The sequence below is a fragment of the Gallinula chloropus genome (assembly GCF_964237585.1).
Source record: "Gallinula chloropus genome assembly, chromosome: 15".
Taxonomy (NCBI): domain Eukaryota; kingdom Metazoa; phylum Chordata; class Aves; order Gruiformes; family Rallidae; genus Gallinula; species Gallinula chloropus.
In genome coordinates this window covers 17,138,198-17,161,146 of record NC_140100.1, presented here as the reverse complement: position 1 = coordinate 17,161,146, position 22,949 = coordinate 17,138,198, and the positions used below count along the sequence as shown (strand labels likewise).

At 59.7% G+C, this 22,949-nt stretch overlaps 1 protein-coding gene across 1 annotated transcript; it reads left to right on the top strand.

The window, feature by feature from the left end:
* Nucleotides 1–17,008: 17,008 nt before the first annotated feature.
* Nucleotides 17,009–20,978, top strand: LOC311197382 (glucagon receptor-like; the record flags this gene model as incomplete). The annotated part of the gene is made up of 13 exons (XM_084271135.1): nucleotides 17,009–17,086; nucleotides 17,283–17,379; nucleotides 17,707–17,814; nucleotides 18,093–18,214; nucleotides 18,307–18,413; nucleotides 18,514–18,670; nucleotides 18,952–19,111; nucleotides 19,303–19,363; nucleotides 19,534–19,603; nucleotides 20,015–20,103; nucleotides 20,266–20,404; nucleotides 20,700–20,741; nucleotides 20,907–20,978. 13 exons carry the CDS (start codon nucleotides 17,009–17,011, stop codon nucleotides 20,976–20,978), a joined length of 1,302 nt encoding a protein of 433 aa, XP_084127261.1.
* Nucleotides 20,979–22,949: the final 1,971 nt, after the last annotated feature.

The following is a 22,949-nucleotide window of genomic DNA, read 5'->3' as shown; positions in this document are numbered from 1 at the left end:
CAGCCAGAGATGAAGACACTCCACAGCTCCACTGATTCCCTAGCGACGTGAAGTAACCCCCACAGAAGCAGCTCTCCTTTCCACAGCCACTTCTGAGGGATGGTGTCCCCCTCCCACCCCATCACTACAAAAGCTGGAGATTTTGTTGAAAACAGAAGAAAATCTATACTTCTGGTGCAGGTTTCTGTGGCAGGGGGTGGACTATCAGAGGATGTCCTGGGCTTTTGAGTACCGATAGTAAAATCTTCAGTGCACACCTGCAGTGCTCCATCTCCATCCAACCCTCTTATTTCATTCCAATGAAAATTGCATTTCTTTAGGGCTGTAGGAAGCAAAAACTACTGCCAGGGCCCTGGCAGAGGTGTAGGAGGAGCCCAGCTGGGGGTGGTGAACACTGCTCAAGCCACTTGTAAGCATCCAGTGGCAGTGACTGCTGCTTGGGCTGGTTTCTAGCAGGAGGTGGTGACCCCCCCTTGCAGCCCAAACCTCTGGTGATAAGGAAGTAGCAGCCCCTGCAGTGAAGGGCTTTGCAATAAACGTGGATGGATATGAGAGAAGCAATGGTAATTAACACCTCCTGGAAAATCATCTCCTCCTCTGCCTGTTTTCTATGCTGCACGTGTGAATTTTGGGGCTCCCCAGATGACTTTAGGGCTGACAAATGGTGCATGTGCTACAAACCCACAGCCCAGGCTGCCAGCATCATCTCATCCTATTTTTAGGATGGGATTACTGCCTCTTTTCTGGTGCTGGGAGTCTGCAACCCTTTTTAGCCCCTCTCCCCAGCTCCCACCCATCCACATGGGCATCCATTCATCAAAGATTTCCCCCCAAAACCATTGGCCTGGGCAGCTGAACAGCACTGACCCAGCCTGCATGGCGTGGGCTGCTGTGAGTGTGGACAGCACAACGTGCTCTCAGATACTCCATCATGCAAATGTCCCGTCAGACAGACTGATGTCTGTGTGTCAGCTCCCAGCCTGGCAAGAGCAGAGCCTGAGGTTGCAGCCTCGCCGTGCACCGGGGGGGTTTTGGTGTCCAGACCAAAGCAGGAGATGAGTTCTGCCCTGGGGAGGCCCCAGCTGGAGTCCTGTGTCCAGAGCTGGGGCCCCAGTACAAGAGAGATGTGGGACTGTTGGAGAGGGGTCAGAGGAGCCATGAAGATGCTCAGAGGGCTGGAGCAGCTCCCCTATGGAGAGAGGCTGAGGGAGCTGGGCTGGTTCAGCCTGGAGAAGAGAAGGATGTGGGGGGACCTCACTGCAGCCTTCCAGTCCCTGAAGGGAGCAGAGGAACAGGAGGGAATCAGCTTGTTCAAAGGGGAGATAATGGCAGGACAAGGGGGGTGGAGTGAAGCTGAAGGAGGGAAGGGTTAGATGAGATATTGGGGGGAAGTTCTTTGCAGAGAGAGTGGTGAGGGGCTGGAAGAGGCTGCCCAGAGAGGGGGTGGGTGCCCTATCCCTGGGGGTGTTCAAGGCCAGGGTGGATGGGGCCCTGGGCAACCTTGTGTAGCTCCAGGCCTGGAGGTTGATGTCCCTGCCTGTGGCAGGGGGTTGGAGCTCTGTGATCCTTGGGGTCCCTTCCAGCCCAGACCAGTCTGGGATTCTATGATCAGAGAGATATGGGAAGAAGAAACCATCTCCCTGTGAGCACGGCCAGACCTTGTCACACCCCACCAGCCTCCTCTGCCAGCAAGACAAACTCTTCTTTTGGGAGAGAAATAACAATTTTCCACATCTGCCCTTAGAGGATCCCCCTTCCCTGTGTGTGGAGCCCCAACATACAACCTCCACGTATGTTTTTTGCCACTTCACCTCACTATCACCATTTTGTGACTGGCAAAGCATTGAGACCCCTTTCCTTGCTTTTCCTCCCCTTGTTTCAAACCCTCTCTGCCTCTAGAGCAGCGTTATCGATCTCATGGTCAGAGTCTCCTGGCTGCCAGCCAGTGGTTGGGTTTTTTCCTCATTTCTCCCCATCTCATCTCAGAGGAGCTGGCTGCTCCCAACCCCATCCCTTCAGGATATCCCCCCGCTGATACCTGTCAGGTTCTCAACAGACACATAATCAGCTCTATTAATCTTCCCCTGTGTCCTTTCAGCCATCTGAACTCAATGCCATTGTCCTGCAGATGAAGGGGGTGTTTCTTGGCAACATATATATATATATTTTTCCTGTTCTGTTTTTTCCCCAGGTTGTTTTTCTGGCAGAGCTTGGTATTAAAGCTGCTATCACATGTTTTTAAGTCCAATTCTCACATGCTGGTGTTACAGTACCTGGCAGATTGGCCTAAAACTCTTTTTTCCCTCCTCTGGTACAAAGGAATGATGCTTTGTGAAGAGTTTCTGTTCCATGTAATTCCCATGGGGAGAACAGCTACACGGGATCAGGCTGACCCTGGAGCACACTCACCAAGGGTCAGTCCTTGGGATGTGGCAGATAGACAAGTGCCATGGGCCAGTTGTGAAGACAGGACATGTTCCAGCCCCAAGGAATGTGAATTTTGAGAAGAAATAGTGTGCAGCAGCCCCATGAGCCACACTGGTGGGGAGTCTGGGATGAGGGGATGCGAGGGAAGGTAGGGGCATCACCGCTGCAGCCACAAACACCTTCCAAGGGCCAGGCTGAATCACAGGAGCAGGAGGAAAACCACATCCAGGTCACCTGCTCTGACACTCATCTGTGACCCTGCTTTGCCTGTGTGCCTCTAGCAACAGCTCCACTATAGTCATGTTGCAAACAAACTGCTATTCTCCTCCCCCATCCCACCACCCAGTTTCCCATCTCTGGTAGGAGAGCAGCTACAGTTGGTTTTACCCTCAGAGATGCAGAATCACCTGTTTTCCACCAGGACAGACAACCTGCCTCTTCTGAGGCAGGGCTTTGTCCCCAGGCCAGTGCCAGGGATACAAGGCTGCCCAGCTCTGCAGGGTGGGCTGCACGCTGCTCCCAGCCTGTGCCATTGAACATTGCTCCCTGAAATCCACATGTCTAAAAGCAAAATACAACGAGTTTTTCCCAGCTAAAACAAGCTCCAGGCAGCTTGAGCACAGCCTCCCCCAGCAGCACTGCCCCAGGGAGTGGGGGAAGCTGTGCTGGGTGGGGGTCTGATGTGGTCAAACCTCCCTCCAGCAGCACCTGAGTCCTCACACTTCTCAGTGCCAAGTGACCTGTAAAGCAAAGAAATAGCCTGTCATGATTTCCCTGCTCTTTTTCCCCTGCTGTCTTACCTGGTTACTCTCACACTGCAACTTCAGCCCTCTGTTCCAGGGGTGGCAGGGCTGTAGCTCTTGGCAGGGCTGGGACGTAACGTGCTGTGGAAGGTGTGATCGTGTGAGAAGTGAGGCTTTTTACTCTCCTCCCTGGAACAGTCTGTTTTATCAGGGAGAACCAAACTGGAGGTGATCAGGCTTGCTTCAGATTCCTGGAGCACAAGCTTGGAGAGACGTGGATGTGACGGATGGAGCACTCTGTGGGTAAGGAACTGGCTGTCTCCATGCCTCGATGTCCAAGGGGAGATGGTGATGGGTGGTGATCCTCAGGGTCAGCACTGGGACCTGTGCTGTTTAACAGCTTTGCTGGCAATATGGACATTGGGATCACAGCATCACAAGGTTGGAAAAGACCTTTGGGATCATCAAGTCCAACCATTCCCATCCTAAGCTAAACCAGATTCCTGAGCACCTCGTCTCCCCTCTGTTAAACACACCCAGGGAAGGGGACTCAGCCCCTCCCTGGGCAGCCTGGGCCAGGCCCTGACAACTCTGCCAGGGAAGAACTTTTCCCTCCCATCTGCTCTGACCCTGCCCTGGGGCAGCTTGAGCCCATTGCCCCTTGTCCCATCTCCTGTCCCCTGGCTGAAGAGACCATCGCCCACCTCTCTGCACCCTCCTGGCAGGGCAGGGGAGGTGGGGAGAAGGTCTCCCCTCAGCCTCCTCTTCTCCAGGCTGAACACCCCCAGCTCCCTCAGCTGCTCCTCAGAGGATTTGCCCTCCAGCCCCTTCCCCAGCCTGGTTGCCCTTCTCTGGACTCACTCCAGGCCCTCCATGTCCTTCTGATGGTGAGGAGCCCAGAACTGGACCCAGCACTCGAGGTGCAGCCTCACCAGTGCCCAGTCCAGGGGCACAATCCCCTCCCCAGACCTACTGGCCACAATGTTTCTGACACAAGCCAGGATGCCATTGGCCTTCCTGGCCCCTGGGCACACTGCTGGCTCATATTCAGCCTCCAGCCACCCAACACCCCCAGCTGTTGTTTATACAACCTAATAGAAAATAAAAAGACAACTGAGTGGTGGGGACATTAATTCTTCAATGTGTTTGGACCAGTCACCCTTTGGGTAGATGTGAAGCATCAAAGAGCAGTAGTGTTCTTGGGGGGCAAGGATTAGCTCTAGTACAGTTTTGTAGCAAGTCTTCAGCAAAGTAGGTGCTTTACCAGCCCTGCTACAAGCTGGCTGGTTTGGGATTTCTTTTGGAGTCGTGGGCCAGTGGGATAATTAACAATCCCCCAGACCTACTGGCCACACTGTGCATGACACAAGCCAGGGTGCCATTGGCTTTTATTTGCAAGTTGGGCATCAATTTTTGCTCTGCTGATCAGATCATCCCCCATTCCCCATCCAGGACGGAGGAATTTTCACCTAAGAGCTGCTTTCTACCCTGGGCTGCAACATTTGCTGCCCCCATTCACACACTGGCTCTCCACCCCCTTGGTGTTGGCATGGAAGAGAGTTCCAGGAGCAGCCTTTTCCTTCCTGCTTCACTTAACCTTAACCCTCAAGCCAGCTCTTTGCACTGAGGAAATCTCCAGCCTTTGTGTCCAGGGAAGGGAAACATCCAGGAATGTCACGTTCCCTGTAATTACCTTGCAGAACAGCTCCCTCCCTGTTAATGTGCTGGCATTAGGGAAGAGCTGGGAGAGCAGAGTGCGGTACCCAGGATAAGCAGCAGCCCATGTATCAAGTGGAAGGGGTAATAAATCAACAGCCTTTGTTTGGGCACTCAGCAGATAAGCAAGAGAAGCTACTTAGGATGAAAAAACCCACCCCTCATCCCCAAGCAAGGAGATTTCCAGATCTATCTCAGACTTGGTCTGACAGGTCAGGGGAGGAGAGGCTGGGTTCTCATTCCTATGCAGTGAGAAACAAGATTGTATTTCCACTCTCCATTAGCTCCCTCCAAAGCCAAGTGCCACTTGGCCTGCCTGAAGCCAGCACTAAGTGCTTTTTCTCCCCAGAATCTGCCTGATTTTAGGATGTGCAATGTAAGCTGGCACAGCTCAGCTTGATTTATATACAACATGACACCCCCTGCATCCCTGGGAGCTGAAAGCCCGGATCAGCTTCACTACAAGGCAAAGGGATCCACACCCCATTTGTTTTCTCATGAAGAGCTTTGGCATGTTCTTCTGCAGCACCAAGGTTTCAGCTCTTCCTGCCTGGATGGCAGGGTCCAGAGAACACCCAGCCAAGGTGACCAGGAGAAAGAATCAAAGGTGGCATGGAAGGAGCCACCCAGTTTGTCCCTTCTGCTGAGCATCACCAAGTGAAACGCTGCTTTTGTGGGTGAGAAGTACAAGCCCTGTGCAGCACAAGGGTGAAGCAAGCCCTCCTGGGCAAGGTCCCCTTCCCTGGGCTCCAGTCTAGGCACAGCTCTGTTAGTTAATGAACAGCATCCATCATGTGGGCACCATCAGAACAAGGGACTCGAATGAGTGGAAAGGAGAGATCTTCCAGGATCATCCCAAACACTCCTTACCTTTGGAGCTTTCACCCTGGGTGCTGCATTCTGGTGGGATCACTGAAGTCTGTGACCTCTGCATCCACCACACAGCCTTGGGTGGGTTCAGGGACCACCGTGGCTGGGGAAGCCACATGATGGCAAACCTGGCAGCTGCTCAGCCAGCAACAGGGCAGCAGGAGCCCTGAGAACAGCCCCATCCTCTGAAAAATAGAGAGAAAGAGCTCAGAGGGAAACGAAGAAATAATATTAGCATTTAAACAGCAAGCAGCTGCTACAGTACACCATGGTTTATACTGCCAGGAGAAGAAACAGCTTGCTTAAAAACCTTTTGGATTTATCAAAGTGCAGCCATAGGCTGGTAGTGCCAGGAGCTGGGTTTGTCCTCTGCCCCCAGCTCTGCCTTAAACCATCATGGGCTGAAAGAGCTGCTCCACCAGTCCCAGCTCACAGGGGGAGTTGGGGTCTGGGATAAATAGACCTTGGGGCTGAGCCAGTCTGGCAGTTTTATGTGCTGGCAGAAACCTGTGATCTCAGCAGCAGAATTAAGTGCTGCTCTGTTCAGAGCCGGGGCGAGGGGGGGGGGGGGGCAGCTGGTTTGGGTTCGATACATCTAAAAATAGGTTTGTGACAAGGAAATGTTTGGAGCAGGAGCAACAAAGAGGCTTCAGGGTGGGGATGGGGTGCAGCTGCAGAACCTGAAGACTTTGTGACCCCAGTAGCCCCGTTACCTGCAGGCAGGTGGGGGACAGCACTGCCGAGTCCCCCATCGGGACCCCGGCTCTCAGCAGAGCCCGAGGGGTCCCACGTCCAGCTCCATCACCCAGCAGCAACCCCAGCACAAGGGGAAGGAGCAGAGGAGCAATAGCTGGGCCTTGCCTCTCCCAGAAACACCCTGTAATGACTCCCTTCTATGGCAAACACACACTGGGTGTGAATCTGAGCCGGGGCGAAGCTGCTGCCCCTCGCTGCACCCAGGGTCCCTCCCAGCAGCTGCCTGGGCTGGGGCTGCATCACCCCCGTGTCTGGAGCAGGCAGACACCTCGTAACCTCTCTGCTGTTGAGGCTCTGTGGTTGTTAGAGGATTTACAAAGATGATGAAGGGCCTGGAGCATCTCCCCTGTGAGGAAAGGCTGAGTGAGCTGGGGCTGTTCAGCCCGGAGAAGAGAAGACTAGGGGGGACCTTATTCATGTTTATCAATATCTGAAGGATGGGATGCAGGGGGAAATGGGCAGCCCCTTCTCAGTGTCTGTGGGGACAGGACAAGGGGCAATGGCTGCAAGTTGGAGCACAGGGAGTTCCACAGCAACATGGGGAAGAACTTTTCCCCAGGGAGGGTGAGGGGTCCCTGGGACAGGCTGCCCAGGGGGTGTGGAGTCTCCATCTCTGGAGAGATTCCAGCCCCGTCTGGACACCGCCCTGTGCAATATGAGCTGGGGAGCTGCTTTGGCAGGGGGTTGGACCCCATGGGCTCTGGGGGTCCCTTCCAACCCCTGGGATTCTGTGATTCTATGATTTGGGGGATTATTATCCCCCCCTGGGTAGGGTGATGAGGATCTCTGGCTCCCTGGACAAGTGATGGGTTGTTTTCTGGGCAGGCTGGGTGCCTTTGTTGGCTGTTAAGTAGCTGGAAGATCTCTGGTTGCATCAGAAATAAGTCCCAAAACCAACTCATGTTGAGGATGTCTGTGCCTCTTCGTGAGCAGAGTTGATATGAACAGCCAGAAATCTTCCTTTACTGGAGCTCTGGAAAACAGATCACGCTGCCAGTGACCCCAGGACCCAGCTTCAGGTTTCAACATCTAAAAGAGAAGCCAATAACCCTTGAAACCTACTCCAGATCATGGGAGGAGTGCCTCCAGGCTGGGAAAGCTGTGGAGAAGGGGTCATGCCTGCCTGCCCCTCATCAATAAATGGGTTTGCTAAGACCCCATGGCTACACGTGGGTGCTCAGCTGCATGCAGCACCCTCTGAGCGAGCCCTGCAAGACCCAATGCTGATGATGCCCAGCAGAAAGGAGTGCAGACAGTACCCAAGAGCTTAAAGCCTTCTCTATTCTTTCAGAGGAAAGAAAAGCTCCTTGAAGACAGGAATTGGCGAGGCAGGCAGCAAGGAGCCTGTACTGCTGCTGCTGGGGAGTGTCCCTGCAAGGGCAAAACGGGAGCAGGAGGAATAACCAGGGGACCTCACAGCCTCCACCTTCTACACCCATTAATTGGCCCTTCTGTCATCAGAGGGAAGGTCCCATGCAAGCAGCCCTGGCCAGCACATGAAAGCCCAAGGGCTGTTTTCAGGCCAGTCCATGGCAGTCTTGCAGTAACCCTTCCAAGGAAACCCTAACAAGCCAACAAGTCACTTTCTTACTTGATTTTCCTCCAAGTGAGGAGAAGGGGAGAAGTTTTCCCAGCAAATGGGAGTTCAACAGCCAAGGTGCCCATCGGGCTGCAGCCTTAGAAACGTGTGGGCTTTGGTCAGGATCCAGGGGAGATGCATCCTGGTGCCTCTGGCTGGCTGGGGTTCCAGGGCTCACCAGCTCCATGCCACACCACGGCTTCTCCAGGCTGAGTGCCCCTGCTCCCCAGCTGTAGGCTATCCAATGCATCACAAGTGGGGTTGGCAACCTCAGGTTATGTTGTTGAAGCCCCTTCAGATCCTCTGTCAAGAAGGATGTGCTGAGCATGCCTCACTCTGCAGGTCTGAGTGACCCCAACCCTCACACAGACTACAGCCCCGAGTGCAAGTGCATCTCCTTCCCTCATGCTGCACCCTGAGGCAGCGAAGACCAGAGGCTGGAAGGCTGGGAAGGACCCAGACATATTGCAAGACATGGCAGCTTCATAAGCCCCCAGTTTGTCTCATTTGTGCACAATGGGATGGCAAAGCTGCTGCTGGGGCAGGGGCAGCCCACACTGCATGCCTGCCTGTCCTCCCTGCTCACAAGGAGGGCTTCAGAGGTTAAACCCACAGAGGGTCCTTGGAGGGCTTCAGAGGTGCCCACAGGCATCTTTGAAGACAGGAAGAAGACTCAGGGAGAACTGACCTGGAGCCAAATTGTTCCTGATGTTTCAGGCTGCTGGACCTCTCTGCAGTTTGGTCACAAAGCCTCCCAAGAGCAGCGTGGCGATGGCAAGCCTGTCATTTGGCAGACCACAGAGCCCCAGCAAATCCAGGCATGATGGAGGGAGGGGCTTTCAGGGGTCAGCTCACAGGATCATAGGGGTTGGAAGGGACCTCCAGAGATCCTTGGGTCCAGCCATTGATGTGGCTTTGGCATCACTGCCCCAACTACTCTCCTCCAGCCGTCACTTGCATGGGGAGGACAAGTGGTGGGGTGCAGGGATGTCTCAGCTCATGCCTGGCCTTAAAATGCAGGCAGGAGTGTGAGACAGGAGCTGTGGGCAGAGGGGCCAGTCCTGCTCTGAACCCCACCAGGGGCAGAGCGGGGTTCAGCTGGTGGGAAAAAGCCTCAGCAACCCCAGCAAATGCTGGCTCACAGCTCCAGGGGCAAAGCCCAAGTCACCTTCAGGGCTGTTTCACCTTTGGAAGGTCATCTGCCTGCCTACCCCCAGGGCTGTAAATGCAGCTGGGTGCAGAGCCAAGCACAGCTCCATCCCTCACCCATCACACCACGCAGGAAGGTGGTGTGGAAAGGAGATGCTGGATGTGGCTACACCACCCGTCTGCCTGGAAAGAGAGGACAGGCAAGGGACAGATCAGGCACGATTCCACTTAAATAAGCAGAGCTAAGAAGTTGCAAGCAGGGTCCTAATAGGCAGGAAGGTAAATAAAAGATGCAGCTTCTTCTCCCCTCCTTGAATTCCCAGTGCTGGGGATCCAGCCACCCCGGCTGCTGCGCTGCCTGCCAAGGCTTTCCACAGGGAGGAGGGCAGGCTGTGCCCTTCGGCAGAGGACGGGTACAGAGAGTCCAGCTCTGGGGCAGGATGTGAATATAGATGATTTTCAGAGAAGTTCTTGATGTTATCATGTCAGCCTTCCTGCTGGAATCAGGGGAGGGACACACGGGGAACTGGAGGGACTTGGTCAGCTTTGAATACAGAGCTGGCCCCCTGCGTGCCCGGGGGCTCTCCAGAAGGACTCGGAGTCTGCTGAGGGTTTCTCTGAGGAAGTGCCAAAGCCAATAGTGCCTCTATGAGCTGGGAACAGTCATTTATCACGAGCAGGTGGCGACGTGGCGCTGAAGCAGCGGCTTGGAAGTGACCTTTGCTGTGCAAGAGTGTGGATGGGGTGGGATCCCTGCCCGAGGCGGGGGAAACGGTGCGGGAACCCTGTGCCAGCTCAGAGCCCCGGGGCCGTACGACCCCTGCAAGGTGCAGGAATGTGACTCACAAGCTGCTTCTCAGCCCAAAAGAGCATTTCTCCCTGTCCCTCCAAAGTTCCCTGTCCCTCCACAGCCCTTTGTCATCACCGTGTCCCCCCTCATCCACCTCCGTATCTGTGGGGGGACAGACCAGCATCTACCAGGAATAAACACCCAAACAGCTGACTGTCTACAAACCCCCTACCTGTCCATCACTGGGTGGGATGGCTGTGGTGTGGGGGTCGTTCCTGAGGCTGTGGACACCTTGAGGTATCGTCCATCCCTCCACACCCGCCTGGTGATGAAGCTGTGGCCGCCAGCCAGATGCTGCAGCGTGGGTTCTGTGCCCGTGGGACACAGCACCGTGTTGCGTGGTGATAACCGTCACCTTCCTCGTGCTCTTTGCAGCCATGAGCCCCAAAGCAGCAAACTCCTGGAGGTGAGGTGGGCTGGTCCAGCCCTGTGGCGATGTCCTGGCTGGCTGGAGTGACTCCATGTCTCCCAGAAGTGAATTCAGCTGTTGCTCTGCATTGGAGAGGTCAGGTCCGGCCCAAATCACTGCCCTGCACAAGGAGGAAGCGCTCTGTGGCTGGGCAGAGCTTGGGGTTGTTTCTCTCGGGCACTGGAGAGGGTCAGGCAAGAAAAGGCTTCAGCTGGAGGTGGGCAACAGCTTCTGGGGAGAACAAACCATGGGGAAGCGGCTCCACGGTCGTGTGGGTCTGTCCCTGTGTCCTGTCATGTCTGGCTGCTGAGTCACAGGATTGTAGGGGTCAGAAGGGACCCCCAGAGTCCACGGGCTCCAACCCCCTGCCAAAGCAGCTCCCCAGCTCATATTGCACAGGGCGGCGTCCAGACGGGGCTGGAATCTCTCCAGAGATGGAGACTCCACACCCCCTGGGCAGCCTGTCCCAGGGCTCCCTCACCCTCACTGGGGAAAAGTTCTTCCCCATGTTGCTGTGGAACTCCCTGTGCTCCAACTTGCAGCCATTGCCCCTTGTCCTGTCCCCACAGACACTGAGAAGGGGCTGCCCATTTCCCCTGTCCCCCACACTTGAGAGATTTATAAACATTCATAAGATCCCCTCTCAGCACAGAGCAGCTGCCTTTACCAGCACCATCTGCTGATGCTCACAACTGCATTGTAGTATGTACAACGGCAAGAAGCTGCCTTTGGTGCCCCCAAAACCCAGCAGCAAGGGGTGCAGAAGGGACCCATTGTGGTGAGTAGCATCCCCCTCACATGGGCCCCTGGGAATTTGTGCTCATTCCTCTACCAGGCAAGGGTCTGGCAGGCGTTTCTCAGCAGTTCCCCCAATAACTGCTGGTCAGGACCTGCTGATGAGCATTTGTTCTGTGCATCACTGGTGTGTGGGAAGCAAGGCAGCGTGGTTAGCAAAGTCCACGATAACACCCATGCAGGAGTTCCTCCTGGCAATACTGGTGAGATAAACCCACCCTCAGGGTGTGTAACCTGCTACCAGCCTGTGGGGAAAGGGACTCGCCCTGCGTGGCTGGCTGGTGTGGCATCCAGCCTGTCGTGGCACTGCTGGAGGGAGGATGCTGGAGGGAGGATGCTCTCCTCTTCCCAAAGCCCCCTGCAGCTCACAGCTTGCCCAAGAGGCACCGACACCTTCAGTGCATGAGACTGAGCAGGGGCAATTCTCCCACCTCCAACAGCCAGTCCTGCCCTTCACATCAACCTTTACCCACTGTGTCTCCTTGGTGACAGCCATGCAGCACAGCCAGCATCCCCAAACCCACCACAGCGGGTCCAGAGCTGTGGGAGAGCGGGTTTGGGGTGGTCTCACAGGGTCTGAGCTGTAATATGAGGAAATCAGGCAGGTGTTTCAAGCAGCTGTGTCCCTCACAGAGCTGCTGGGGCCTGGCTGAGCAGGGATTGAGATGCTAAAATCACTGCAGTGTGCAGAGGGTCTGCTGGGGTCATGGCTGAGAGGAGGATGTGGATGCAAAACCCCCAATGGGAAATGCCCATGTATCTCCCCTAAATGCAGGGCAGCAGTGGGGGGTTGTCCCTGGGCAGGGATGGGGAGGACAAGGACAGGATGAACACGGCTGTTCTGAGGCTGTGTAGCTCAGCCCTGGAGGATGGAGCACCAGGCTCCAGCACCACATCCATCCCAGTGATACCTGGACCTGGATGCTGTCCCAGCCACCCTCCCCATCCCTACGACTGGTTCCACAGCACCCAACGGGTCAGGATGCAGCCCCAGCTGAGCTACAAGCGCTGCAGTCGCTATGGAGACCCTGCCTGAGATGCATCAATATGGACAGGAACAGCTTGTTCCTCACGTTCCCGTTCAAAGGACCGACAAGCAAATCCCCTCCAGATGGACCCTCCACCCCAGCACGGTCCCTGCTGACCCCACAGAGCCCTGCAGCCTCGGCAGGGACGGTGCTGGGTGATGATGCCAGGAGTTTTGTGGTCCCTGTCCAGGGAATTGCAGCTGTGTGCTGCCCCATGTACTCAGCATCACTGCAGAATGAGCCCAGCCCTGGTGCTGGATGGGTTTGTGCAGAGACTCAGGAAGGTCTGTGGGGCAGCACGGCAGAGCCGGAGGGTACCAGGGATGGATCTCCCATAGGTGTCCCAGGACTGGCAGTGTGAGGCAGGATGCAACCTTGGGGGTCCTGTCCCCACAGCAAGGTGACACATGGGAGCAGCAGAGGAGCCCCTCACACAATTTACCCCTCTGAGACAAGAGCCCTAATCCCTTCAGGAGTTTTCTGACCTGCTGAGCATCCTCCTTGCTCCACAGCCATTGGCAGGATGAAGCCAGCTCACCACAGCCAAGATCTTTGCTTCCCCACTTTCCCCCTCATTGAGTGGCAACACCAGCACCTAGAGAGGGGCAAAGGCAGGATCTGTGTCCTGCCCAGGGAGCGATGCTGCTGCCTGCCCAGGGGGACAAGCCAGGCAGGACAAGAGGCAGAGGAGGAAGAGGAGGATCAGCTCTTTACCTGGTGTGACAAGCAGCTGGGGGAAGAGGAGCTGGGCTGCAGAGTGGCAGGAAGGCAGCAGCTATCTGGGGCAGGGTGAGCAGGGGGAACCAGCTGGAGCTCAGTCTGCATTCACACTCGGCTGGTGACAGTAACAGTGGTGGGGAAAATCACAGCAACTCCCACCAAAGTTGGGGCCCCATCGTCTGCAAGGGGCAACCCCAGCCAGGGGAGGGATCAGGAGGGGCTTGTGTCCTTGTCCTGCTTCATTTCTACAGGTGCTGCAGCAGATTCTGAGTCTTCCAGCGAAGATTTGGGAGTTACACCCTCACATGGAGAGTGTCCATCACCCTGAGAAAGATGTAATTATCTGCTGAGGAGAACAGCAACACCCCCAGCAAAGCCACCTCAGCAGCATGGCAGGGGCAAGGTCTCCAAGGCCACGTGGCTCCTCCTTATCCCCATCCTCTCTGCTGCTCAGAACCAGGTGATGCCACCCATTCTCCAGGGCAGTGCTGGTTACATCTTCTTCCAGCTGGGGGGAAGAGCATCTCTGAGCTAACGCTGCCTGCCAGCACACAGGCTTGTTCCTCATCACCCTTTGGGGCTTACAGGCTTCCTGGGCTGTGTCCCTCACCTGTGCTTGGTGATGCTGGTGCAGAGAAACCCTGCAGGAAACCTTCTCTTTTGGGTTACCTGCTGTGTGGAGGCTTTGGGGGTCACGGTCCATCTTCCATCTCCAGCCTTGGGGGTTGTCAAGACCAAACCAGGTAAAGCCCTGCATCACCTCTGACCTCAGAGCTGACCCTGCTGTGACCAGAGCTGGACTAGAGACCTCCTGAGACCCCTCCTAGCCAGGATTATTCTACAGTCCCATCATCTCCACCTCCAACGGTGTTGTTCTGTCCTGATGTCCTTGGCATTGCTCCCTCTGTTTCCCCAGCTTACACTGAGGCTGGTCCAGCCAGACCTTTCCCATGACACCCATCCTTCAACCAGCCCTCACCAACAGTCACCCTCCCAGCACCCACCCCTGTCCCCACAGGCCTCCTCCCTTCCAGATGGATTTCTCACCCCCATTGCTGCTCTCCCAGCTCCTGGTGAGTTTTGGTGGGAGGAGGTTGCCTTCTGCCTGGGTACACACAGCACAGCCCCAGGGAACACAGCAGCTCAGGGGCAGGTGGCCCTGAAAGAGGGGGACACAAGGGTCTGCACAGCCTGAGAGTTCATTGCTCACACCTTCTGCACCCCCAGGGAGGACACCAGAGGGGTCTGGCACTCGTGGGTTACAGAGCTGCTCAGATCCTGCCAGAGAACTGGTTTGTCCTCCCAGTCCCCTTGGAGACACCAGAGGAGCCTGTTCCCTGCCTGCACCCACTGGGCAGCTACCCAGTGCCCACCCTCTGCACACCCCCCAGCCCTGGGGACCCTCTGCAGTCCTGGTGCTGAGCCCAGTGCTGGGTTTGCAGGGGAGATGCAGCCTGTCACCCCAGCATCTGCTCCCCAGTACAAACCCTGCTCCCCAGTATGAACTGTGACCACACAGGCGCCTGGATGGGGTGCAAGCACCCACCAACACCTCTGTGGTGTGCCCAGGAGAGCCCTTGCAGGCTCAGGGCTGCTCTCCAGCTCAGCTTCCCAAGCAGGGCTGGAAGGAGCCCCTCTCTGTGCCCAGCTGTCACACCGCTGGGATGCTCAGAGGGGTCCAAGGGACCAACTCAACATCAAACACCATCCCCCTGCTCACCTCCCCTTCCCCAACGGGGCTTTGGGACCCCGCAGACAGACCTGCCACTCACCCAGGGACCTGCCAGCAGCAGGGACCCTCAGAGCAAGGACATCCAGCCAAAACCCACCCAGGCTCCTCTCTTTCCATCTCAAGCTCATTCTTTCCATCTGCAGGCACTGAGCAGCCTCACAGAAGTGTTATCACCAGCTCACCAGCAAAGCCACAGGGCAGAGAGGCCCCAGGAAGAGCCCAGTGTCAGCTCACACTGAGCAGGACCCTCCCCAGGGCTCAACTTCCCCCAAAACACCAAACCATCCCCACAGGCTGCTCTGCTCCAGGCTGGAATAACCAGGCACCACTCACTTTGCTAATGCAACAGATGCAGCTCCTGGTCCATCAGAACAGCTCTGTCTGCTCCCAGCCCCAGGGAACAGTTTCAGGGGCAACATCCCACCTGCAAAACCTGATGGATTTTCTGCTGCATCCAGCCAGCTCCGGGGCAGAAACAGAACATCCTGCTGCAGGGCAAGGGCAGCACCAGCCTCCCAGCTCCAGGGAGGGACACAGTCAGGCTAGGAGGGAGGTTTAGAGGGCTCCCCAGCTGGCCCTTAGAGGGACCTGCTGCCTTTTAAATCTCCTCCACCTGCTCTGCTGATGGGAAAACCCCCTTCACCTGCCTTTCCCCAGGCTGGCTGTGAGCTGAGCCCTGCCTGGCCCCGCAGCGAGGATGTGGGGCAGCTGGGGGGTGGGCACGTCCCTCAGTTTGTCCCACGGCTTGTCCCTGCCCTTGCTGTTTTCCTGCTGTCGGGACCAGGCGATGGGACCTGTGTCACGGGCTCTGTCCCTGTGCTGGATCCAGCTTTATCCCCAGGGCCACCCGCTCCTTGTCCCCGGTCAGGGTGGCCCCCAGCAGCCCACCCCACCCATGAGGGCTCTGCACGGCGAGGAGCTGCCAGGGTGCTCGCACCCCCCAGCACCCAGCCCAGGGGGCAGCTACGAGGATGCCAAACCTGGGAGGTGAAGGACCCCATGACTCTCCCTGGGGCTGGGGAGTGGCTCACAGTTTGAGGGCTGCCCCCCCATCCCAGCCCCATGGGATGCAACCAGAGACCCCGGGCAGGGCTGGACCCGGAGCCTGGTCCCCATCCCCCGCCGTGCAACCGGGGGCTCCGCGGGGGGCGGGAACTGCGGCGCCCGGGACGCCCCCCCCGGCCTCCCCCTCCCCGGGCCCGTCGGGGCGGCCCGAGCCCCGGGAGGCGGTGCCGCCCCCCACGCCCCCCCCCCCCCGTCGGGGCACGGCGCTGGCGGGGGGCGGCCGCGCCGCAGACGCCGCTCGCTCGCCGCCGCGCTCACGTCGCGGAGCCGGGGCTGCCGGTACAGCCGGGGCTGCCCGTGAGATCGGGGCTGCGGAGCGCAGGGTAAGAAGCGGGCGGAGGGCGGCGGCGCACGGAGCGGGACCGGCCGGGAAGCCCCAGGAGAGGAAGGCAGCGGGGGGTGTCCGTGCTGCGAGGGGGGTCCCGGGCTGGGACCGTCCGACTCGGAGCCGGGAAGCCCCGGGGAAGGGGGGGTGGGGGGTGCGGGCTGCTGGTCCCTCCGGAGCCCCCCGGCTGGGCTGGGCTGGGGACTGCGGAGTCTCCGGGAGCAGAAGCGTGGCCGGGAGGTGACAGGGTGCAGCCGGTTGTGGGGGTCCCATCCTGGCTGGCAGGGTGGGGGAGGCACGGTGGGTTCCAGGGGAGCCCCCCCGAGAGTCTCCTTGCCTTCCCTTGGGGTGGTCCCCGCAGCCCTGGCTCCTTCGCGGGCTCGGTGGCAAGAGCCCACCCGCGGGTGGGTGCGGGCTGCCTGCCGGGGCGAGCGGCGGTGGCGCGGGGGCTGTCACGGTGGTCACCGGGGTGGCTTCTGCTTCCCTCCGACTTGGGCGCCGCGGGCCCTTCGCTTGCCGGCTGCCCAGGGACTGGCTGCGGGGCTGTGAAGCTGACACGGCTCGGCCAAGAGATGTGATCCAGCGACACCCACCTGATGATGCTCCCCCAGGTTTTGGCCCCGGCAGGGAAGTGACCCAGGGCTGGAGCAGCCCGGGACGTGCCTGCGGCCGGCACTCGCACCCTGCTTCTCCTCTGCTGCCCCAGGGAGTGCGTCTCCTCCCCCGCAGAGCCCTGCTGGCCTCAGACCTCCGCCTCTCACCCCAGGATCAGGGGGAGCATCATCTCAGCCCAAGCCGCACCCCGGCACCGGGAGCACCGGCTGCGGGCTGGCGAGGGGCAGCCATGAGGGACGTGCCCGGGGCTGGGTACCGGCGGAGCCTCGTCCACTTTGCCTGGATGTGCCTGTTCTCCTCGGTGCCGGTAAGCGACGGGCTGGGCCGGCACCTCCGGGCTTTGGCTGGTTGTGAACGGGCTGGGTCCCGGCTGCGCCGCACGTTCTGCCCTTCTCGAGGCCGCAGCAGCAGTTTTGGGTGAGGGGGTGGAGGGGGGCGGGGGATGCAGGCAGCCGGCTTGGGGAGCCCCTGGCTGCTGCTCTGACCCAGCTCTGGGCTTGCAGAACGGTGGGGCCAAGGTCCTGGAGAAGACCTTTGAGGAGTGGATGCGGTACCGTGACGAGTGCTTGAGGAGGATGGCGAGCGAACCCTACCCGGCAGGTACACACTGTGCCCCAGCTGGGGGTCAGACGTGGGGCACATGGAGCCAGGCGCAGGCTGGGGATGGGTTTTATCCCTCCTCTGGCATCATTTACACCCGTCACCTACAGAGGGATGAGCCCAGGGGCCTGGCAAGTGTCCCTGCGTCTCAGATGGGATGCCCTGGGGTCTGTGGCACCACGGCCCCAGTGAGGGTGATGTCAGCCTTGCCAAGGGTGATGTTGGCCCTGCTGAGGGTGCTGGCAGTGGGCTGGGATGGCAGGGCTGCACGTGGCTGTGCCTCCAGCGCCTGACCCTGGCTTTCCCTCACCTCGCTGTCGCTGGAAGGGCTCTTCTGCAACCGGACGTTTGACATGTATGCCTGCTGGCCTGATGGGACCCCCGGCACCACCGTCAACATCTCCTGCCCCTTCTACCTGCCCTGGTTTGACAAAGGTGATGGTGACCCTCTGCCCCCTTCCAGAGCTGGAAGCCAGGGCTCAGCCATGCGGGGTGGGGGATGCAGGGACTCTCAGGGTTTCCCCTCCTGCCCACTGCCAGGGGGAGAGGGACCTCTGAGCAGACCTAAGGCTGAGGGGACATGTGGGACATGGAGCAGAGCCAGCTCCCGCCCTGGAAGAGGGTCTTTGGGGCTGAGCAGAGCCTGACCCATCACTACAGGAGAGGGGTTTGTGGGAGCCTGAGGGGAACACGCTGGTGCTTCATACCCGCAGTGAAACACGGGCTGGTGAGCCGCCGGTGCGGCGCGGACGGGCAGTGGGTGACGGTGAACGGCAGCCAGCCCTGGCGGGACTACTCGCAGTGCGAGGAGGAGATGGAGTCCAGCGCCGAGGAGGTGGGACGCCCCGGCCCCCCGGCGCTGGCAGGACAGGCAGGAGCCCCCCAGCCCAGCTCACCCCGGCTCACCAGCACCCTGCTCGTCTGCAGGAGGGCACCCACCGGCTGATGGTGAGCTTCAAGGTGCTCTACACCGTGGGGTACTCACTGTCGCTCCTCACCCTAGTCTCTGCCCTGCTTGTCCTCACCGTCTTCAGGTAGGAGAGCCAGGGGATGGGGTCCTGTCCCTTGGCCTTGCCAGCTGGCAATGGCTGAGCCGATGGGTGCCCCCCACCCCCTCACCCTGGCTCTCGGCAGGAAGCTCCGCTGCACCAGGAATTACATCCACGCCAACCTCTTCGCCTCCTTCGGGCTGCGGGCGACCTCGGTGATGGTGAAGGACGCGCTGCTGGAGAGGCACTGGGGCATGGAGGTGGTGCAGGTGGCCGACTGGGAGGCTCTGCTGAGCCACGAGGTGAGTGCTGTGCTGGGGCAGGGGGGGGCTGCTCGATGCTGGCCTGGAATGGGGGTGCAGACCCTCACCCCAGGCAGCGGTGTGCAGCCAGGTGCTGGTGCCCAAGCAGCCCCAAGCACCCAGTGGGTGAGGTCTTGGGGTGTCGACACCAGTGGGCAATCTCCTGGGGTGCTGTGCTGCCCACGCACTCAGTGGACAAGCTCGCAGGGTGCCCGGGCTGCCCTGGGGTGAGCTCTGGGGGTGCCCGTGCCCCCGGCCCCATGGCAGGTCTCCTCTCGCAGGCGGCGCTGGGCTGCCGGGCGGCGCAGGTCCTGATGCAGTACTGCATCCTGGCCAACCACTACTGGTTCCTGGTGGAAGCTGTCTACCTCTACAAGCTGCTGATCGGGGCTGTCTTCTCCGAGAAGAACTACTACAGGCTCTACCTCTACCTGGGCTGGGGTAGGGGCCACCCGGGCGTCGCGGGGGGCTGGGGACAGCACCTGGTGTTGGCGAACGCTGAGGGGGGCCCCAGGAGGGTGCGGGATGGGGGCTCTGCTGCGGCATCCCCACGGTGTCCCCCCCCTCCCCGGGGCTGGTTGCTCAGCTCAGGCAGGTGCTTGGTTTTACAGGGTTTGCTGTGTGACTTGCAGGGACCCCCGTGGTGTTCGTGGTGCCCTGGGTGGCTGCCAAGTACCTGAAGGAGAATGCGGAGTGAGTGGGGAGGGGTGGGGGGTCCCACCAGGATGCTCAACCCCAGGCTGGGGTTCAGTCTCAAACAGGGAGCGGGATGGTGGGTCTCTGACCCCCTTGGGGGGGGTTGACTTCATCCTGCACCCCCTGGCATGGCATGATGGGGCTGTTCTTTGTGTCTCCCTGGGCAGGTGCTGGGCGCTGAATGAGAACATGGCTTACTGGTGGATCATCCGCATCCCCATCCTGCTCGCCTCCCTGGTAGGGGGGCACCCACCAGCCCCACACCTTTTTGGACAATGGCAGCCCAGCCCCTGGGTCCCAGCACTGGGGTGGAGGCAGCGACTCCCAGGGCAGCTCCCTGCAGAACCCAGGAGGAAGGGGGGTGGCTTCCAAGGCATGATGCTAAATGCACATGGGGGGGTTGCCCCAGCTCACCAGTGCCCAGGCCCCTGAGGTCTGTGCAGGGGAGGGGGGGTGCTGAGTGGGCACTGGTGGGGGGGGACCCTGCCGTTTCCTAGCTGGGATTTGGGGACTGTGGCAGCTCTGGGGACTCAGCACTGCTGGGGCCACACAGGGGCTTCCAGTGCCCATGGCCCCCAGGGATGTGTATCATGGCTGGGGTGAGGGTGCCAGGCTGTGCGTGCCCCTGCACTGTCTCCCCCCTCCCAGATCAACCTGCTGATCTTCATGCGGATCCTCAAGGTGATCCTGGCCAAGCTCCGTGCCAACCAGAAGGGCTACGCTGACTACAAGCTGCGGTGAGCTGGGAGGAAGGGAGGGGTTGCTGGTCCTGGGTCCTCCCCATCCCCCTCCCCATCATTAAACCGCCACCCCCAGATGAATGAAGAGCGTGTCACGGGGGGCCCTGGGCCCCAGCCCTTCAGTACTCACTGCCAGAGGGTCCCCTTACCCTCTTTCAGGCTGGCCAAAGCCACGCTCACCCTCATCCCCCTCTTTGGGATCCACGAGGTCGTCTTCATCTTCGCCACCGACGAGCAGACCACGGGCATCCTGCGCTACGTCAAGGTCTTCTTCACCCTCTTCCTCAACTCCTTCCAGGTGAGGTGGGAGCCTGATGTGTCCCTAAGCACAGCATGGAGCAGGGACTGGGGGGGGGGGGGGGGGGGGGGGGTGTCCCTGCTCCAGCTCGCTGTCCCCACCATGCCCCACCTGCAGCTCCCCCAGCCCACTTGGCTGTGTGAGGGGGCTCTGGTGCCCCTGAGGCAGTGCTGGTGTGGGGACCTTGGCTCCAAGAGCACCCAGAAATGGCATGGGGAGTCCCAGCCCATCCCAGCCCTGGAGAGGGGGTGGTGGTGGTGGTGGGGGCCTCATTCCCTGCTCTCCCTCCCACCAGGGCTTCCTGGTGGCCGTGCTGTACTGCTTTGCCAATAAGGAGGTATGTACACAGCAGCTCCTGCCCGGTGCTGGGCTTGGCCCAGCCTCAGCCTGTGGCTTTGCCATCCTCCCCCTCACCTTGCAGGGTCTGTGAGGTGGGGGGGGGGGGGGGGGGGGACGACACATGGCCAGGGAAGAGCCCCCACTCTCTCCCTCAACACCACAGGTGAAGTCAGAGATGAAGAAGAAGTGGCAGCTCTGGAAGCTCGACCACCCGGTGCTCTGCTGCGCCCAGTGATGCCGTGAGCAGCCCCGCAGCGCCGGAGGAGAGGGGCTGCCGGCCACGGCAGGGGCCTGGGGCAGCCGTGCTGGGGCAGCAGCCACACAGAATGGCTGTGCTGGCACCCGGATCTCGGCTCTGCCCCACCTGAGAGCACTGGAACTGCTGGGGGGGTCTGAGGGACACCCGCGCCCCTGCGCTGTGGTCCGAGGGGGAGGCGGCACCCCGGGTTGGTACCAGCCACCACCCCCTGGGAAGAGCCTGGGGGAGCTGCTGCTGCTTGTGCTGCTGCCCGCACGCCCTCAGCTACCTCTGCGCATCCGCCAGCTCACGGGAACCTCATCCGCACCGACCCCGGCATCTGCAGGAGGGGGCGCCGGGGCTGGGGAGGGGGTCTGGGTGTCCCCATCACCAGAGGAGCGGGGAAGGGGGGACGCTGCTCAGCCCGGATCCGCTGCCCAGACAAACAGGCACGTCCTGCTGCGCCCTGGGCCGTGCCAGCACCGCTCCCATCCAGGGCTTTGCCTTCACGCTCCTCTCTCCTCAGCAAGGACCTTCTCAGCAACGCCCCGAGGGCTGAGACATCCCTCCCGGCCCCGTCCTGCAACGCGAGGTGCCGCTTCTGCGCCTCCTCAGCTCCCTCATCACCACACAGAACGGGGCTTCCCGCCTCCCTCCTCGCTGCTTTCCAGCCGCACACACCCCCGGCTCCCCTCTCCGAGCTCCTCCCGCAGCAGATGCCCCCCAGCCCGGGTCCCGGGGAGCAGAGCCAAGGCAGCACAGACAGACACACAGACAGACACACACACAGACACACTCCAGCACTCTGACTCCTGTACTTCCCCTGCGTGTCAAGGGCAGCAGCGCTTCTCCTTGGGTGGCCAGGGAGAATCACGAGGGAGAGTGAAGGATGGAGAGCAGCAGCCAGCCCAGAGCCGAGCTGGGAGCTGAGCTCCACCTCACACATCCCAGGCCCAGCATCTCCCTCGCCACAGCCCAGAGAGCCATGAAATCCTGGGTGGGAAGCACCCTCAGCTCAGGAAGCCCGGTGTCCACAGGAGGATGGGGGTTTCTGGAGCTCACAGCGTTTCCTTTCTGGTGTGGTACCAGGGCACCAGCTGCCCACTCTGGCCAGGCAGCCTGGGGACCTCTGGGAAGCCCAGGAACATCACCACACCTTGGGCTTCACAAGCAGAGAGCGTGAGGCTGGGCAGTTCAGGCTCTGAGCACCTGGCTCACTGCTCCCAGCCTGGTGCTCCCTGGAAAGAACCAAGAGCAGCAGCTGCCACCACCAGCCCCCCAGTCCCCTTGCTCCCACCTTTGCTCCCGGGATGGATGTGCTGCCACCTCTGCACCTGCTTTACCTGGCAGAACAGGCTGCTCAGGGAGGGAGAGAGCAGGTTTTACTCTCCATTAGGTGTGAGTGGAGGGGGCTGGTTCTCCATCCCCAGCCCCCTTTGCCTCCAGGCTGGGGGAGAGCCCTGGGCAGCAGCAGCAGCACAAGGAGGGTCAGCTCGAGCCTAGAAAGGCTCAGCTGGAGGTGGGGGTCAAGGCTGGAGCCAGGCAGGAGCTTTCTGGGATGGATGTAACCCCCTGTGAGACCATTTTACACATTAACTCTCTTCTCAGATGTAAATAAACATTTATTTTTCAGCAAGCAGAGCAGGCTGCTTGTGTCTGCTCTGGAGGAGGCAGCAGCTCTGGGGCTGGGCACGTGAGCTCCTGCTGCCAGGGCTACCAAAGGCACCTGCAGCTCAGGTGCCAGAGCCCCTGGCTGGCTGCAGCTCGGTGCTCCCACCCCTCAGTTGACATTACAGGTTACACAAGGAGGAAAGTGGCAAAATAAAACATGTGTATAGTATTTATCAGAACCAAAGCAGCCCAGCTCACACAGCAGCAGAGCTGGCACCCAGCCCCAGGGAGCAGGTCCTTCTGGACAGGAGTTGGGCTGCTGGCTGGGTTCTCCTCAAGTGAGATGGGGGGGGGGGC